The sequence below is a fragment of the Salminus brasiliensis genome, chromosome 8 (genome assembly GCF_030463535.1).
Source record: "Salminus brasiliensis chromosome 8, fSalBra1.hap2, whole genome shotgun sequence".
Classification (NCBI taxonomy): Eukaryota; Metazoa; Chordata; class Actinopteri; order Characiformes; family Bryconidae; genus Salminus; species Salminus brasiliensis.
Window position 1 is genome coordinate 16,568,682 of NC_132885.1, and position 17,061 is coordinate 16,585,742.

A 17,061-nucleotide genomic window follows, 5' to 3' on the forward strand; every position below is an offset into this window, starting at 1 on the left:
CGTTTTTTCCAGCCATCAGTTTCATTTCGGGAAAGAACAATTGCACAAGTATCCGTATATTTGAGTTTCTCTGCTTGTATTGACGCTATAAAACGCATTTAATACCGTAGAAAACAGAAATGATCGTTATACTTTAGTTGGTCATAGAATTAAAGTATGATCAGATTTCTGATCAGCTAATTGTTTGTGTTAATTTCCCGCGACTCGGATCTGTTCATTTTACTGAATCATTTATTAAACGTGATTATTAGCAGTAAACAATATTAATAACCTCTTGTTAAATACAGCAGCATGGTGAGTGTTTTTGAAGAGGCTGTAAAATATAGCTAGCATCTTTACCGGCACCCGGACAGTTTTCACTGATGCACTTGTCCAGCCGTTTCCTAAAAGCAGCTTTAATGTGTTCAAATTAAAACACAATTTAAGACTGAAATTCACATTTTTCATATAAAATAACCAGGAAATTAAGGTTTCATCTTTATCTTATATTAATGTGTGAGTTCGTCGGTTAGATGCTACCTGTTTTGAGGCGGGAGGATAAAGGACATTGGTGATGATCAGGTGCTCGTTTTAAGTAACGCGTCTGTTTCAGTCAGTCATGTATTAATTTTTTGCACACGTGCTGTAATTGTTATTAATATACAGATGATCAATATTAGGTGTTTTGTTGGTGTCCTTCTTAATTTACTATTTTTGTCTGTTTGTTTTAGCACCTAAACTAGAATTTCTTAGTAGTATATTTTAAAGGAATAATAATTGAACAGATCTGGAGATTACAGTCTTTGTACCAGCGCTCAAGATCCCCTGTGTGAAGCACGGGCGGACACCTATAACACGGACTGTTGGAAATGTGAAAATTGTTGAATATTAAAATGTTTATAAAAGAGATTTAAAATTACCAGTATTTTTTTTACAGTATTTGTATAGATCTAATTATTTTGGACAAATATCAAAACAAATACACACATCATACTTTTATATTTACCACCGTACGCCTAATATTGATCTACTGCTTACCAGTAAAATATCTGTCAAGTTTCATAGTGGATTTAAACATTTTTGTTTCAGACGTTCACAGCGGTACATAAATACACCGTCATGCTCGCTTTAATTGAAATCCCCACAGGTCTTTCGAGCGCAGGTCTGGTGGTGATGGTTTTGGGAAACTGGGTCTGGGCGGCTCGGTCTTTTTACGGAGGCTCGAGCTCGGCGGATTCAGCTGCAGGTCTCGCGGGCGGCGCGTCTCTTTGATCTGTCTTTATTGGAGCTCTCTGACAAAGGGGTGCCCAGCGCAAGGTGCACCACAGAGACTGCCGGGTGACCCTAAAGGCGTCGCGTGAGCGCGGAACAGGCCCGGTTTGTGAAGTCTGGCAGCGCCGCGCTGATAAACGCCGCTCAGTTTGGAGGGGATCTGCTGTAAAACCGCAGCGGGCTCTCCTACATTAACTTTTAAAGGGCAGCAGCAAATCAAACTCCAGCAGGCGCCTGCTGTTTGTCAGAAGGATTTACAAGACAACAGAAACTGTTAGACTATTTTTGAAAGGCTCTTTGTAACGAGGAGCTGAATTTTAGATGTTTTATTTATTCGTTAAAGCCCATTTCTAGCCCTGTAAAAATAAAAATGTCATCCAAATTTCACCGCGTCATTAAACGATAATAGCCCGGTTTCTGTTTGTGCGTTTTGCCCTCGGCGTCGCCGGTACTCGGCGGGCCACCGGCGCACAATAGGAAATGAAAATAATTTTCGTCTATTGCCTTCTGGTCAATTTAGCGCGCTCTCCAGAAGGAGCTTTTCTGGTAACGAGGTTCCCAGGCCGGGCTCGGCTCTGCAGCCTAATTATGCCACGCTTTTTTCTCTCTTCCTCCTCTCTGCTCGGACGCTGCGCTGGACAAACACAAAGGAGTCCGAGAGCATCCCTGGACCCTTTCAGCTCCACGGCCACTGATATTCAAATACCAGCCAGGGACCATTTGACTGCGCCGCAACAAGAGCATTCGTAATTCTCCATTAGCATATGGCTTTCTCATTTTTTTTCTTTTCAAAAGTGGCACCCTCCCAACCCCCCCACAAAAAGGGGGGGGGACTGTTCCCATAACACCAAATCAAGTGCAGCGTTCAGAAAGGCTAAAAGCTGCTTTATACCACAGCCCTCTCTTAGATGGACGTTTTCCGTTTGACATGCAAATGTAAGCAGTTAATTTGAGCGATTAAAATAAATATTCAGGGGCCCTTTGTCACCGAACCCCCCTCGGAAAAAGCTCTGATAAAGAGCGCCTGAACAAATGATGTCTCGGAGATTAATTAGATATTTGATAAGACACGAATCCCTAATCGCCAATACAAGACACATGGGGCTGCGATGTGCTCCAAGTCATAATTAATACTATTTAACAGGATTTTCATTTGGCCATAAAACGCCTGTTCCGGGGCATTAACTATTGATTTATCCCACTGGGAACGTGTAGTGCGATTTGCGTTCGCCCACAGCAGAGCTGCTATATTGATTTAGACTGTTTACAAATGAACACACATTAGTTCCCGCTTTTCTCCATATTTTTCTCCATAACTCCAACCTATTAAAAAAGCCGATGGATTCCGAAAGACGAGAGACATTAGCAGAAATAACCCTCCAAATAAATTCATTTGGAAGCAATAAAACATATCGTCCAACCAAACCTCGATTTTAAATCCCTTTAATTACAAAATGAAAGCCTTATACGCGAGACTTTATACAATTAAACATTTATATACTTTCAGCAAGGTAAAGAAAGGAGTAACTGAATTTTAAATAGCTGTGTTACATACATACTGACATCCACAAAGTGCGTCGAAAGTAAAGAAAACTCCCTGAATTTCAGGATCCACCACAAAACAGTCAGAAGGAACATTTACAGGAGAGGGGAAGGGAATGATGGTGTTTGTGGGTGTATCTACACAGTTTTAGCTCAGCTCAGCTCGCAGTTTTCCTGCCCTGGTCGGTCGGTCGGAGTCACTGTGCTGCACACCGATCCAAACCAAAGATAAAGCAAAGATATTCACCCCCCCAGTCGCCTACATTTGAATCGATCGATCGTCCTGCAACGATACAGCATAGAAACAACCACGTTTAGGTTTAGATATTTATATCCCAATTAATAAGCTGGGATTTGGGGAAAGGTTGGATTTTCCTATTTCAGAATTCAAGAGGAAATAATAACAAACCGTCAAACTGTCGCCAGAACAGTTCAGCAACCTCCAAAATAAAAAGCAAAATGAACACAGAGAGAGAGAAAGGTCTAAACCGTCGCCAGAACAGTTCATGAAACTCCTGACCCGTTTCTGTCTCCTTTTTTTTTTGTTGTCAGTTTTGGACGCGTGTGTGCTCAGCCGTGCTGTGGGGGGTCAGTCAGGACTCGTGGTGAGGGGACTGCTGCTCTTTGACCGTGACCCCCCGCGGGTTCACCGCCTCTAAGATCAGTTCCGGCGACTCGGACCTGGGAGTCTCCAGGTTGCTGGTGTCGGTGTCGCTGTCGCTGCCCTTTTTGCCCCCACCCCCGGCCGTGTGTGTCTTAATGTGCTTGCTGAGGTGGTCGCTGCGCATGAAGCGCTTGTTGCACACGGGACACGCGAAGCGCTTCTCGCCCGTGTGCGTACGCAGATGCCGCTGCAGCTCGTCGGAGCGCGTGAAGCGCTTGCCACAGAAGAGCCAGTTGCACACGAAGGGCCTCTCGCCGGTGTGCCAGCGCAGGTGGGCTTTGAGGTGCGACGTCTTGCCGTACACCTTGCCGCACCCCGGGATGTGGCAGCTGTGCAGTCCTTTCCGGCGCAGGCTCGCGCCCGCTGGGCCCAGCCTCTCGGCCTCCTGGCAGTTTGGGCAGTCGCACGTGGCCCGGCCCGAGTATCTCCTCGAGGAGCGCGAGGAGCTGGCGATACTCGAGCCCGCGCCCGAGATCATGGCGTTGGCGGCCGCTGACGTGTCCGTGTAGGCCGGGATGACGGTCTTGAAGCCGTCCTGCGCCAGCAGGTGCTGCCCAGTAGACAGCAGGTGCGAGGCGCTCGGGCTGATGCCCGTGGAGCTGAAGGCGGAATGCGTGAGCGCGGGGAAGTCGGGGTTGTAGCCGCTCAGTTGCGAGTGGATGGCCTGCGGCGTCCCCGAGTGCAGCGACGTCTGCAGCGAGCCGGCCGGGTTCTGCACGTCCAGCCACGAGCCGGGACTCGTGTGCACGTCCCACCACGAGCTCGCGCCGTTCGCCACGTCGCCCGAGATGGTGGAGTGGAAGCCGGACTTGTACCAAGACTCGTAAGGGTGCGCCACGCCCACGCGCGGGTACAGCGTCTCGGCGGACGTGTGCACTTTGGAGATGAATGCCGACTGGCCCGAGTCCTGTGAGCTCACGCCCGCCGCCGTGTTGGAGAACAAGCTGCTGTACTCGCTGGAGAAGGCGGACGAGGTCGGGGAAGTAGACGCCAGGCAGAAGGCGCTGCTGCTCGCGCCCGTCGTGGCCGGTAGTCCCGAGCTGCTGCGGCTCGTGGCCACGCTGAAGCCGGGCAGGCTAGAGCCCAGGTTGCAGCTGGATGACGACCTTTTCCACGGATGAAATCCGCCTTTGGAGAAGGCGCTGGAGTCGGGCAGCGTGGTGAGCGGACTGGTGTTGCCGATTTTGTTGCAGGTCGCAGCCAGCATTGCTAAAGGGGTAGTCCCAAAGCGAGGCTCTTCCTGGACAAGAACAGAAAGTTTGTTAACTAACAACACTGGCAGAGTGTGAGAGCTCAAAAGTCTGAAAGGGGTTCATAAAGTCGCCTAGCGCGAGCCACACGGACACTTGTAGAGCTATCGTTGAACAAAAAGTTGAAACACATTTTAAAACTCAAAGCAGCCAAAATCCACCATAAACCCAGCCTTTAATATTTCTACTAACCATATCACGGCATTCACCAAACACTATTACTAATAATTTAATGCTAAATTACGTCCAAACCCAGAAGGCTAGTGAAGTTAGGACGGCGAACCCGTGAAGTTCCAGGCAACACAAAGTAGCGAACTTAGACTCGAGGGGTTAAAACACAAGCACGAGCTTCAGAAAAGACCAAGAAAAGCCTCTCGACCACTCACCCCAAGTATAGACGTAGCCATAGCCAGGGCCTTCAGTGCGCTGGATGCTGCGGGACCCTGGTGCTGCTGTGCTCCAGTTTGAGTGGGACAGGGCGCTGTGCTGCTCTCCGTTTGTCCCCAGGCTCAGCTCCCCTCTCTACACAGTTGTACCCAGCGCCTTCTTTCAAGTACAGCCGGCTGCGACTCTCAGCCAATCAGTGGGGCGGATCCTGCGCGCCCAGTTCGAGCTCAGCCAATAGGAGGCGCGTCCCTGACAGAAATACTAAAGTAGCGTGTCAATCAATAAACTGAGCCACCGATCCCACTGTCAGACATCGAGCGATCTGCTCTTTTTAAGGGCGTTTTACTTTTATATATTTATATATAGAGAGATATAGGCTATGGCTGTCAATGCGCGGTATCTTCACACAGACACACTAGGGCTGAGCTCATATTGGGGGTTTTTAATAAGCCCGGCGACCACCATGGTAAGCGATGCCTATTTGTCTTCTGCATGATGTCGTGAAATGTTTCATGTCGTTTTAGACGTTCGGCTGCGAGACGCTAGTAGCGTGAATGAAGAAGGCACGCGAGGGGGTGAGTTTAGTGTGTTAAATGATTTGAAATGCTTGTACTGATTCAGTGGTTAGAGTCCTTGTGTTTTAACGACGATGCCAATTTTAAAGCGTCCTGAAGCATTTCTAAGGTTAACGGCTTGTATTTATAAATGAGAAATAGCTTGAATAAAGAGAACCGTTATAAACTTCCAAATAAAACGAGAATCATGAATGAAGCCGTCGTTAGGTTTCTACATATTTGTTTATGAGCGAACTTTTAATATTCGATAGAGTTACAATAAGAGGGAAATACGACTGGGGGAATCTGGGAGTGGGGGTGGGGGTGGGGTGCAGTGATCTCACAACAGGTGTTAGAGGTGTGTGCGTGTGTGTATGTATGAGTGTGTAAGAGGTGTGTGCGTGTTGGCTTGGTGCGCGCGTGCGCTCCCAGTAGCGCTCCTTTTAAATACCTTCAGAAAAGCAGCCCTCACCACCAACACGGCATGAAAACACACCCGCCACAACATTTCAAACACACACTCACCCTCTCTCTCTCTCACACACACACACACACACACTTACAGTCTGTCTCAGTATAGACAGAGAAAATGTTCATATCAATTCAAATGAACGAAGCGCTGTTTTTTAACAGAAGACCTCCGTTAAATAACGACATAAAAACACAGACTCGTGTCAGATCTCAGGCATTTCCCTTTTTGTTTAAAACACTCGGATTAATGAATTCATGCCCATGTCCATCTTCACCTTATTTCTTTCTTTTCTATTTTTTTTTCCCTCTTTCGCGACGTTTATTATTTTAAATATTTTTTTATACGAACACCAGTGCATTATACCAGTGTGTTCTTCTGCTTGTTAAAACATTTAAGTGTAATGGCATAATTTAACAATGGCCTGCTTTGGAGTGAATCATCATCCCTTTTAAAAGTTAAAGCAATTTTCTTGAAAATGGCCTCGCCGAAAGCTGTGCATTACAGTATTCAAAATTGCCAAATAATGCTCCATTATAGAGGCTGAGCGGTGCCAGGCAGCCCGGGCGCAATTTGCTCCAAAGCGCTGCGCTTTAAATCCCTCCTATGGAGAGGGGAATCTAAAACAATTTATTCAAATCCGCACGCTGGAGCCTGCGAAATCGCTTCATTTCTGCAATCACTGGAAATTGACAGGGAAACAATTAACATTATTAAATATCCGTTAGGCATAAACACATTTGAGTGAGCTGACTGAGAGCAGTGTGCAACTCTCTCTCTCTCTCTCTCTCTCTCTCTCTCTCTCTTTCTCCCTCTCTGCCTCTCCATGTTACACTTGTTCGTGTCCTCTTAATTAATTGTGGTGTCAAATCTTATGAATACAGATTTCTTCAACGAATGTGCTCCGAAATTTGGGAGTTTTTTTTTTTTTTTTTGTCTTTCAGCTCTAACAGACTCAAAACACTCTACACTGTCTTGTGTCTTATCTTAGCCTGTTCACATTTCTCTTTATTTAACCGGATAATTGTGGCAGATAAAAAACCCCAAAGCAACTGCTAACATTATATGATGATGATGTTTATAAAAACATCTAAATGTAAGAACATTTAAATAAAGAGTAAAACAAAACGATTGAAAGTGATTCGGCAGCAGATTTAGCAGCACTGTATTTTTCCTGCATGTTTCCGTTATTTTATCTGACAATTTAGTTAATGCGGTAATAAATGTGATGAATGTTATTAATGCAGGTAATATATTTAAGACTTTAAGAAAGAAAGAAAAAAATATATATTGCTGCTTTGAATTTCCGAAATCTCCAAAACCACCCGGCTGGCTGGCCTACCTGGCGAGCAGTTGTGTGTGGCAATTAGAAACCTATTACAAGTCATTAGACTGATCAATGTACCTTAAACAATGCGAATGATTTATTTGGCAAGAACAAAAACGCTCTGCATCTATTGTGAAGAGTCTGAGTGACGATCCACATCCATCACGCCTTTAAGCAGCTAAAGATAAATGATTAATCCGCACCTATTCGTTCAAGTGGACTCCTACAAAAGGTCCTGGGCTCGCTTCAAATCTGCCCCAGCTCAGCTGCCCTTCCTGCGCAGGGTGCGGGTTTGCATCAGGGCCTTTTTTGTTTGCGGCCTGGGATCAATTTGTCCCCACCCTTAAGAGGAAAAGCGCATTTGTGGATAATTAACTAATCTGTCTAAACTTAAATCCTTGTTTTCCTCAAGCCCTTAACCCGATCGCCTCAGGTCTGCGTCCCCCCTTTGTCTTCTTAGCACATTAAATTAAAAATAATGCGAAATTAACGTACAATTTTAATACAGTTTACGTTACATTATACTGCATTTACATTCGACACATTATAAAACAAAGAGTGGATAAATGCAGTGTTCAAGCGCCTTTTCTCTTTGAGTCATTTGAGAGGTAAGAGAGCGCGCGCGCGCGCGTGTGTGTGTGTGTGTGTGTGTGTGTGTGTGTGGTAGTGTGTGTGGTGGGGGGGGGGGGGGGGGATCGCAGCACTGCCGAAACGCTTGATTGGGATGAGGGTGTGTTTCGTCATCCATGCGCAGGAGATCAGAAGTGAGGAGATGTGGGAAATCTTTAGTGTTCATAAACAAATAAACTGTCACATCATCCTCTTTGCCGGCGAGCTGACGAGAGAAGAAACTGGAGCAAAATCTTGGAGCTAATTCGCAGTTTTTACCAACCCAAAGCTGGATATCCTGGATTTTACTTAACGTCGTCACACCACAATTCACGTGGCGTTCATGCAAGAAAATATGAAGCAATTGCTTTGTACGTGACAAGGCCTTGATTAGCTTTAAAAATGCTTCACAATTTAGACCTTATATTTTAGTAGCCTATGAGAATAGAGGTTTACATTTTATTCACTTGAATTTTAGGCAAAATTGATATTTAACAGTAGTAAATGATTGATAGAGAAATTCTGAACCCAATCTTATATTTCTATACCTGATCAGGGTAAATCGGAGAGGTCTCTGATTTATTCCCACGAGTGTCGAGTGAGTGTTGGGAAGTCAGCCTTCGACGTCATCCTGCTCCCACAGGCTCCATACTCTAGCTTGTACAGTGCACCCCCCCCCCCCCCCCTCTCCTCCTCAGTTCCTAGGAGTCCTCCTCCAAAAAGGCCTGTATATCATAAACCTGCACATTTCTTAATTCAGTGCAGTAAATTCTCAGTGCTCACCTGTTTTCAGTGAATGGCTCAGCGTGTGTTGTTAAAGTATGCGAAGAATAATGCCTGTTATTTTCTTCCGTGTTGAATGTGAAGCGAGAGCGAAGCTATATGCTAATTAATGCATTGCACTGTAATTTATAATTTGCATAAAGCTTTATTAAAAGCCTGGCGTTTTCGACAAGTGTGGATACAACGAGCTCCCGCAAAATCGATCAGCATGTTTTTTTATCTTTCAGATTATTAATGTCATTGGTAAAAAATAAAGTGAAGGGCCTCATTAAGATATCGCGATGTTTTGGAGGTCTCGGAGGAAACTGGCTATGGGTGCAGGAGTGCATGTGCAGCGTGAAACGTACGTGGTTTAATGCTGTTTATCTGGGTATTTAGGACTATATTGTAGCCAGCTCTCGTCACTCATCATCATTTTAATAGGTATAACAATATTGCTAAGCTAGTTAGGTCCTTGAAACCAGTGTCTGATAAACACATGTCAACAGGTGCCTGGTGTAAAAGAAATGCCTATGGTTTACAGTGCTGCAACAGCTCTCGCGCTACACGATGCTGCCCTTGTCTGTAATTTTTGCCTGAGAGTGATGGGTGGGAGTTGTGGACACTGGTGACAGTCCACTTGCGATAATCTCTACTTTATCTGTTAGAAATAGAGCTGCCCAATAGGGATTTTGGCTGGGCTACAGTCTCTGAAGATAGAGTTGGCCCTACCTTAGTACTCTTATGTTAGTGAATGGATGGCAATGAGAGAGAACCTAAAATTAGTCAGGAAATCAGCTTTATATAATTCCATGCAGTGTAAAGCAAGGTATGTATTTACTAAAACCGTGTACAGTGTTGGCTACTGAAACTAGTTATCTTTCTGTAAACGTTTCTCTTGCATAATGGTTTCACAAGCCCAGCTAGCTTTTTTCCCCTCCAGCTGATCCACTTATCAATTTATGTAACCATTGCTCTGATTTGTGTTTACAAGATGAGTTTATGAGCTGACGTGCTTCAGCAGAAATCACTTGCAGTCTTGTCATTCTCATCCACAAAACAGTTAAAAAAGGTATAACAAGTTGTTAATGATCCTTTTTGTATCTTGTTTCTACAGCGCCCCCCACCCTGCCATCTCAAAGGACACTTTCAAAGTGCCCTTGACATATTTTTGGCTGAGAGACACAATAATCCCTCAATAGCAAAAACCTCAACCTCCATCTCATCAATCCACAGCAATTTTATCCCTCTTGGTTTTTGAGTTCCAACCAGCCAATCATTTAAATCCCAAGCAGCAGGTGAGGTAGAGATGGAACGCCCTGGGCTGCTCTCGACTGCCGTCCCATTACTGCACTCATATTCGTGCCTTACAGAGTGAAGGACTCTTCAGCTCCTTTCACAGAGCTGCAGACATCTCTCTCATTGAGCTCACCATGGGGTTGTGTTCTCTAAGATCCACTCCGTCTTCCTAAATCTGCCACAATAGCAATTTGCCTCTGCGCCCTAACCGCAATTGATCTATTACAGGATTTTCTGACCTTGTTATTGGACATCGTGTTCCAACACAACAATGTTTTTCTATTTGTTTTAGAGGATCAGAGTGTAACGCTTAGTGGTCCATTGTCTTTGAGGAGAAAGAACATAGCGTGAAAATGTTCTGTAATGTTTACAAGAGCCCGGCACAAAATGTCGGAATCAGTGGTGCGTTCGGAGACAGTCGCAGGTTATGTCAGCTTGTGTGCTGTGTCTTTATTTTCAGGAAGTCAGCCTTTTCTCTGCCTGAACAGTGAGCTGCATCTGAACGCTTCCCCTTCTGCACCACTGACCCTGATGAAAGCAATGTTCACTCCCTGCCAGCGCTGCAATTTCCCCCATACAACAGACAGACCTGCAAGGTATGGGTGCCGTCTCTCTGTCAGTCAGTCTGTCTGTCTCCCTGAAGGTCTGAAGATATTCTAGTCACATCGTCAATAGGTTCGTTCAGGCCTCTGTTTATTTCTGGAAATCAGGAGAGCGAGAAAAGTCAGGAAATATTTGGGATAATCTGTAAGACAAACGGTATGAATGTGATTGTAGATCTAACCTTGCTGCTATGCTCTTAAAAAATAAGGTGCCAAAACAGGTTCTTTTTTATTCATTTGTAACCTGTAAACATTGGTGAAGAACCTTTACATCAGGAGAGTGTTCTTTACCCTCAGTCTCTGTTGCAAAAATGATTCTTTATAAAAGCTTCTTCCATGGAATCGCTCAAAGAACCTGTTGTACAACCTTTATTTATAATAGAAGTCTAATAACATAAGATAAGAAATGTTAAAAATGTATATGTAAATAAATGTTTGATCAAATTTCCAGAACATCCATCGTCTTTGTTCAAATATTGCAGTAGCGTGCTTATTCAGCGTCATTTTGACTTTCATTTAAAGCAGTTGATGTTGTCAAGTACAGGGTGACTCTACACTTAAGCACGACGTGATGTGATGCGCGTGCTAGTGTCTCCATGTTTTAGGTTCATGTGCTCTTTCAGACGGCAGGTTTGCGCAGAGTGTGTGTAATAGATATGTCTGAGTTCATGTCAAAGGGTGTGTGAGGTATGTAAAGGCTTTCACTCACGCTACAGTTTTATGCTCAACGTTGAGTCATGCTGATGAACATCTGTCAGGTCTGGTTGGGATGAGACTGTACCTGTTCTACACTCCACACACCTACACCTGATTGTGCCATGAGCAACACAGTTACAGTCTCAGCTTTACTGCTTCCTCTCTGTCAGCGTGACTCATTAGGTTTTTTCATGCAACTGTTGAGAAACGCAGTTTTCAGCCCTGCTTGTAGAAGGGCACTGAAGTATTATCTGTAGATACTTTTTTGGTGTCCCATATAGACCACTCTGTAGCATTAGAATGTTTCAAACAGCCAACGGCGTGTTCTGCTCTCCAATGAAGCAGATGATGAACAATGTGACTTGGAAAGATCAATATCTTTGAGAGGTAGCCGTCTCAGTTTGAATGCTGAAAATGAAAACGATTGTTTAGCTGCCGATAAAAGTGATCTAAGAACACAATTTTACATGGCTTGTTCTTGATATGCTCCTAACTGCATTTCTTTATCTTCATTAAGAGACTGACATTTGCAACAACTTAAAGACAAACAATTTGTCTCAGGCTTATTATGGCAACTAACTACAAACTGTCATTTGGCATCGGCAAAACAGCCCTCGGCAAAGCAGAATGCTTATCACATGTCATCTCTGCATGGCAGCGCAGAAATTACGTGTAGCTCTCGCTCCACTCCCAGCTCCTTTGTGCTCTCGACATCGTCTTTGTCTTACACAATTAAGGTGTTACACGGTAGAATAATTTAAATTGCCAGCTCTAAAATGGAGACAGAGGCTCTTTTTAAAAATAGCTGAATTTGTTTACTGATTGTATGCGGCTATTGACTTTCCCATTATATGAGAAGAGCTCTGATTAGTGGCTGTGCGATGTTTAGACAGAGAAGCAGAGCAGACAGGGTTACAATACAGAGCATTTACTCTTATTGTTCTCTGGGCCTCTCTGGATTACTGCTGGACACAGTAATGAGGGTGTCACTGCAGGTCCAAGGCCATTTTCCAGTAGTTACCGAGCAGCCCCTGTGTGACAGACAGCATTTGTGGCTCCTGAAGGCTCCTCAGACTTAGACTCTGGTGAGCATATTCACTATCTAAATCCGTATGTTACACTGTGATCGGAAGGTCATTTTCCTCATGTTTTCCCCTGGCAGCAAGTGTAGGCCTTAGCTCTGGTATTGTATGTAATATAGACCTGAGTCAGGAAGGCACTGTTTTTGCCAGCCTCGTACACAGGCATTAGAACTGGAACACGCAGGCATGCAGAATTACCGTCCAAATTGGAGAAACAAATTACTTCAAGGATGTTTTTAATTTTTCCCGTTTGATTTGTGCTGTGTGCAACCAACAAAAATAATTATTGTTGGTCTGCGTTCTTCATCATCATCGTACTGTAAGCAGAGTGTATATTTAACTGAAACCAGCTCCGTTCATTCCGCCTTTCGTAAACACCGCTTGTGTATAGTGGTGGAAAACCAGAGCATAAAACAGATCCTTTTCTTTTATGAATTTACAGCTCTCTGTTTTGACCTACCATTGTTTTCCTAAAGCAGATTCCTTTGAGAATAAGTGGTTGCTCCACCACTTAACCATTAACAATTCCAGCCTTTGTTTTGTAATTATAGAAATGTTTTATCCAGTGTCAGATGGTGCATGTTTCAGCATCCAGGGCACTTCTTTTATATTGTCTGATTACATGGTAGTGGGAACACGCTTTTTCTTGCTTCAGATGTTTGCCAAAATGCGTGGCGTGTGTTACAAAGAACTGAGAGATGACTTATAACTCAGCCCCACTCATGTGAATGGCGTGTTTGTCGGTGCTTGAATTCATGCCAGGGCGCCTAACGAGAAGGTGAGAGGGGATTTGTATTTACTGGTATGTGAAACCAATGTCACATGAACCGGAAAACTCGTCCCTATTGATTCCCTATTCCATCTCTGGGTTGATATTCGGAGTGAGTGAAGGATAGAGTACAGTCTGTGTCGGTCTGAGAGTGCTTATCAGGTCACTTCTCAGAGCACTCAGGGGGAGAAGTATATTAAAACATTAAACATAATGAAAAAAAATCATACCATCCTAGTAGCAGAGCAAATGGTAGCACAGAATTGATTGTGACATTAAAGACCTGAGTTGATCTCGAAACTACACTGTTTTTGGGAAACATGGCTCAGTATCTCTACTTCTGGTAGTTCAGGTGGGTGCATGGCTGCCTCCACACACTGCAGGGTGATTGAAGCCAGACAGCAGTCAGATTGGATCTGCAGCCTCATGTTTAGTCGTTTGAAGTAAGAGTAGCCCCAGTTGCTCAACCTCTCTCAGTTCTGCGTGCGCCTTACAGATATTCTTTTTTTTCTTTCCATTTTGACCATCTAATGATATTGAAAGGTCTGTGTAAACACTGGATTTATTTTCAGCCTATGCTTCCAAAAACTATTAGAGGGATGCTGAAAGCTGATGCCCCAGCATGCTTCATGTACTAAGAGCTTGCAGAAGGGGAAAGTTTCCTCCATAAATGCTTACATTGCCCTTTGAGTGGCTAGTGAATGTGTGAGCAGGGAGTGGATGAGGGGTAGAAAAGCATATCTGTCCTTACACGTGATTTTGTCTATTCACTTCTATTCTATTCTATTCCTGGAGATTTCTGAAATTGCCCCCGCTCACATAGATCATTCCCCCTGTGGTTCTTTCTCACAGTACTGAGGAATGTACTGTAACTTTGCCCTCTTCCTTGCTCTGTTCTGGGTCTGAGCGTAGAAACCCCTCTCCCTTTTTCCCAGCTGGCTTAGTCTGGTACACATTTACAGCTTCTTTTCATCCCGACCTGTTATTCTTGCTCAATATCTGCTGCCGCCAAAACGCCACAGCGCAGCACATTTTCACATGGCCTGGATGTGGCTGATCAATTGAACCGCTGCTGTTATGCTTGGCTCCTCCAAACCCCCCTTTTCACTAATCGTTAGTGACACCAGCACCTGTGTGCGGCTATTCAGAGCAAGAAGCATGTGGAATAGTCTCCTTGGAATTGCCTAGCCTGACGGCGAAAGGTCGTTATTTTACGGAGCCTTATCCCTGATAAAGCTGCAGAAATAATGTTGGACAATCAGGGAAATCCTCCTGTGTTTACCCATAGCAGGGGAGTGGAAATAAAAACAACGCGCTGTACGGAGATGCTTTGATGTGATTGGTTTGGAGGCACAGCCACAAAGTCTTGAATTACAGTGGCTGGCACCTCTAAGCTGTGGGAGGCTCGCTGAATTTCATATTTCATGTAATGTGCTCAGGGATTTTTCCTCTGTTGTGGCTATAGTAATATAATGATACATTTTTGTACCCCTGGCATGATAACAGTCTGTCACCGTAGAGTTTCTTTTTTTTCATAGCTTACAACAACAATGATGGGGTTGCTTATTTATTGTGGTAAGACTGTGTTTTTCTATCAGTAGTGTGATTTATTTATTTATATTTGTTTTTTTTTTTGTTTTTTTTACCTTCCATCCATGGTTTAAAATGAAGGTTAACAAGTGTAGTCCGCTGCTGTGTGATGTAAAGTGTTGTCAAGCTGTAATCCCAGCTTTCACTTTAGGCTCATTGAGTGCTCATCATCTTTGACTACCTAAGTGAATTGTCACTTGCCTTCACACTGAAACACTGTTCAGCACTTCAAGGCGGCAGGGGTCATTCTTGGGAAGATCACGTATTGCGAAATGACGCCAGGATAAAGTGACTACTGTGCAATTTCGATTATAAATGAAATTAATAAGTTAAATTATGACTTGAAAACACTGTTAGGGTCCCTTTTGGCGTAGCAGTTCCGTTAACTGCTAGAGTGTGTAGAATGTGTAGGTTTGGGTTATTGTTGTTATATAAAAGATCTGTACTGTAGGTAGGTAACGCATTTGGTTTCAAACAGAGCTACATTAGCCAGGGAGCAAACAGAGGCCTTAGACAGTGGGTTAGATGTACAACCACATACAAATCTGGGCAATTTCCAGTACACAATAATGCATTTACACACTCTGCGGTCATAATGAGAATTGTGATTATAGTCACTGAGCAAATCTACAGTATTTTGAGATCCATTTTCAGACAGACACAAAGAAAGGAGGGGTGGGGGGCTCTGAATCCAGGGCTGTGTGTTTGTGGTGTGTGTAGAGACATTGTCAGCGTTTAAAATGAGCATTTTGATTTGTCTCCGATTGAGGAGCCTCTGTCTGCTTCCACTTGTCCTGGGTGATTAGACTAAAACGTTTGCTCGTCTTGACTGGAGATCACGGCAGCTCCACATAACGCTCCTTGATTGAAGGTCGAAATATTTTGAATTCTAATGGTGACTGGCTAGATGAATTGCCTGAAATAGACTGTAGAATTTCAGCACTTCCTCCCCCCTCACCCACACCCCCACAACCCCCCCCCCCCCCCTTTCCCCTCTGTGGCCGCTGTGAAAAGAACGGTTGGGAATGGCTGTGCCTGATGATCATAGAATTACTGGATGGTGATTCTAAACCCCTCAAAGAGGAGTTGCTATGGAGATCTCGTTCCAAACTGTGAAATGATTCCTCCTCTGAAAGGCTGGGGAGAAGAGGGCTGAACACATCATTGTTCAGGTGGTGGTTGGTTAGGAAATTGCCGGTGCCTGAGCAATCAGTGCTGCTGCTGTAGTTAAGGATCTAAAACGGTTTGTTCTCTGAATGATGTGGGGCAACAGTGATGTGCATATGATGGTTCCTTTCAATCAGGCTCCACTCAGACTCACCGGGCTGGGAGAAATGACAGAAAGAGTGGGCTCGAATGAAAGAGGAACGAAAACCATTATTGTCTCTCAAAGCTAATGAAATCTGGGCCTGTCCTGATCCATCTATTCTTTGCCTGCATAAATCTTGAAGGTAGTTTGAAAGGTTATGTTCCCTATCAGGTGGCGCCTCTCAACACATTACCAATTCCCACTATTTCTCCTCTTTAATATTATGGTAATTAAGTATTTCAGATTTGTTAATGACCACGCTATCTTTGTGAATTGATTTGTGTTGCTGTTACATTTCATAAAAGGCGAGATCATTATAGAAGTAAAAGATTGACGTTGCTTAGCATCATACGTATGTTTATACACACTTATGAAATTAATACGCTTTGTTCTTTTAATTTGTCTAAAGGTTCAAACTAAATGGGTCCATCTCTTTTATAACATGTGTCCATACTCGTATGTAACTACAGCTTAAATATCACCAGTCCACTGCATTATACCTGGGTATGATTCGATTATTTTCCTGTTCTAAAGACAGAAGTAAATGGCTTCTTTTGACAGACTCGTAAAGAAGCTTTTATGGCTCTGAATACCAGAGCAATTGCAGCAGTGTATTTGTGTAGAACCTCTTAAAAGCGAGCCAAGGAATGCAAGTGATCTAGATGTTCTCTTCCCTTTTTACGTGTGAATACTTGCAAAGGAAGTCAACTGCCACTGAGCACTGTAATTTGAATGAATGATGTCGATCACATGATCTTCTAGCCATCATCAACAGAAAATAGAGCAGGAGCATTATCTGCATTAGTCTTGAATCTGTTATTTATGTAGTTTTTTCTAGCATTGCTAGAGTTACACCAAAAATAATAAACATAAAGGCAAGATTGATCACTTTTGCAAAT

At 43.9% G+C, this 17,061-nt stretch overlaps 1 protein-coding gene and 1 long non-coding RNA gene across 5 annotated transcripts in view; one reads left to right on the top strand and one right to left on the bottom strand.

The window, feature by feature from the left end:
- Positions 1-2,678: 2,678 nt before the first annotated feature.
- Positions 2,679-5,232, bottom strand: sp9 (sp9 transcription factor). 2 transcript variants are annotated; one of them, XM_072685830.1, is made up of 2 exons: positions 5,094-5,232; positions 2,679-4,697 (listed from the first exon to the last, which is right to left on the bottom strand). In XM_072685830.1, exons 1-2 carry the CDS (start codon positions 5,112-5,114, stop codon positions 3,387-3,389), a joined length of 1,332 nt encoding a protein of 443 aa, XP_072541931.1. In that variant the 5' UTR covers positions 5,115-5,232; the 3' UTR covers positions 2,679-3,386. The 2 variants fall into 2 exon arrangements, with proteins under 2 accessions (XP_072541931.1, XP_072541932.1); XM_072685831.1 differs by having other exon boundaries at positions 2,679-4,693; positions 5,094-5,220.
- A 161-nt stretch (positions 5,233-5,393) lies between these two features.
- LOC140561017 (uncharacterized) overlaps positions 5,394-17,061 on the top strand; it is a 32,513-nt gene continuing 20,845 nt past the window's right edge. For all 3 annotated transcript variants that reach the window (XR_011980017.1, XR_011980016.1, XR_011980018.1), the window contains exons 1-2: positions 5,394-5,560; positions 10,575-10,710. This is a non-coding gene — a long non-coding RNA (uncharacterized lncRNA). The remainder of the gene's footprint in view (positions 5,561-10,574; positions 10,711-17,061) is intronic.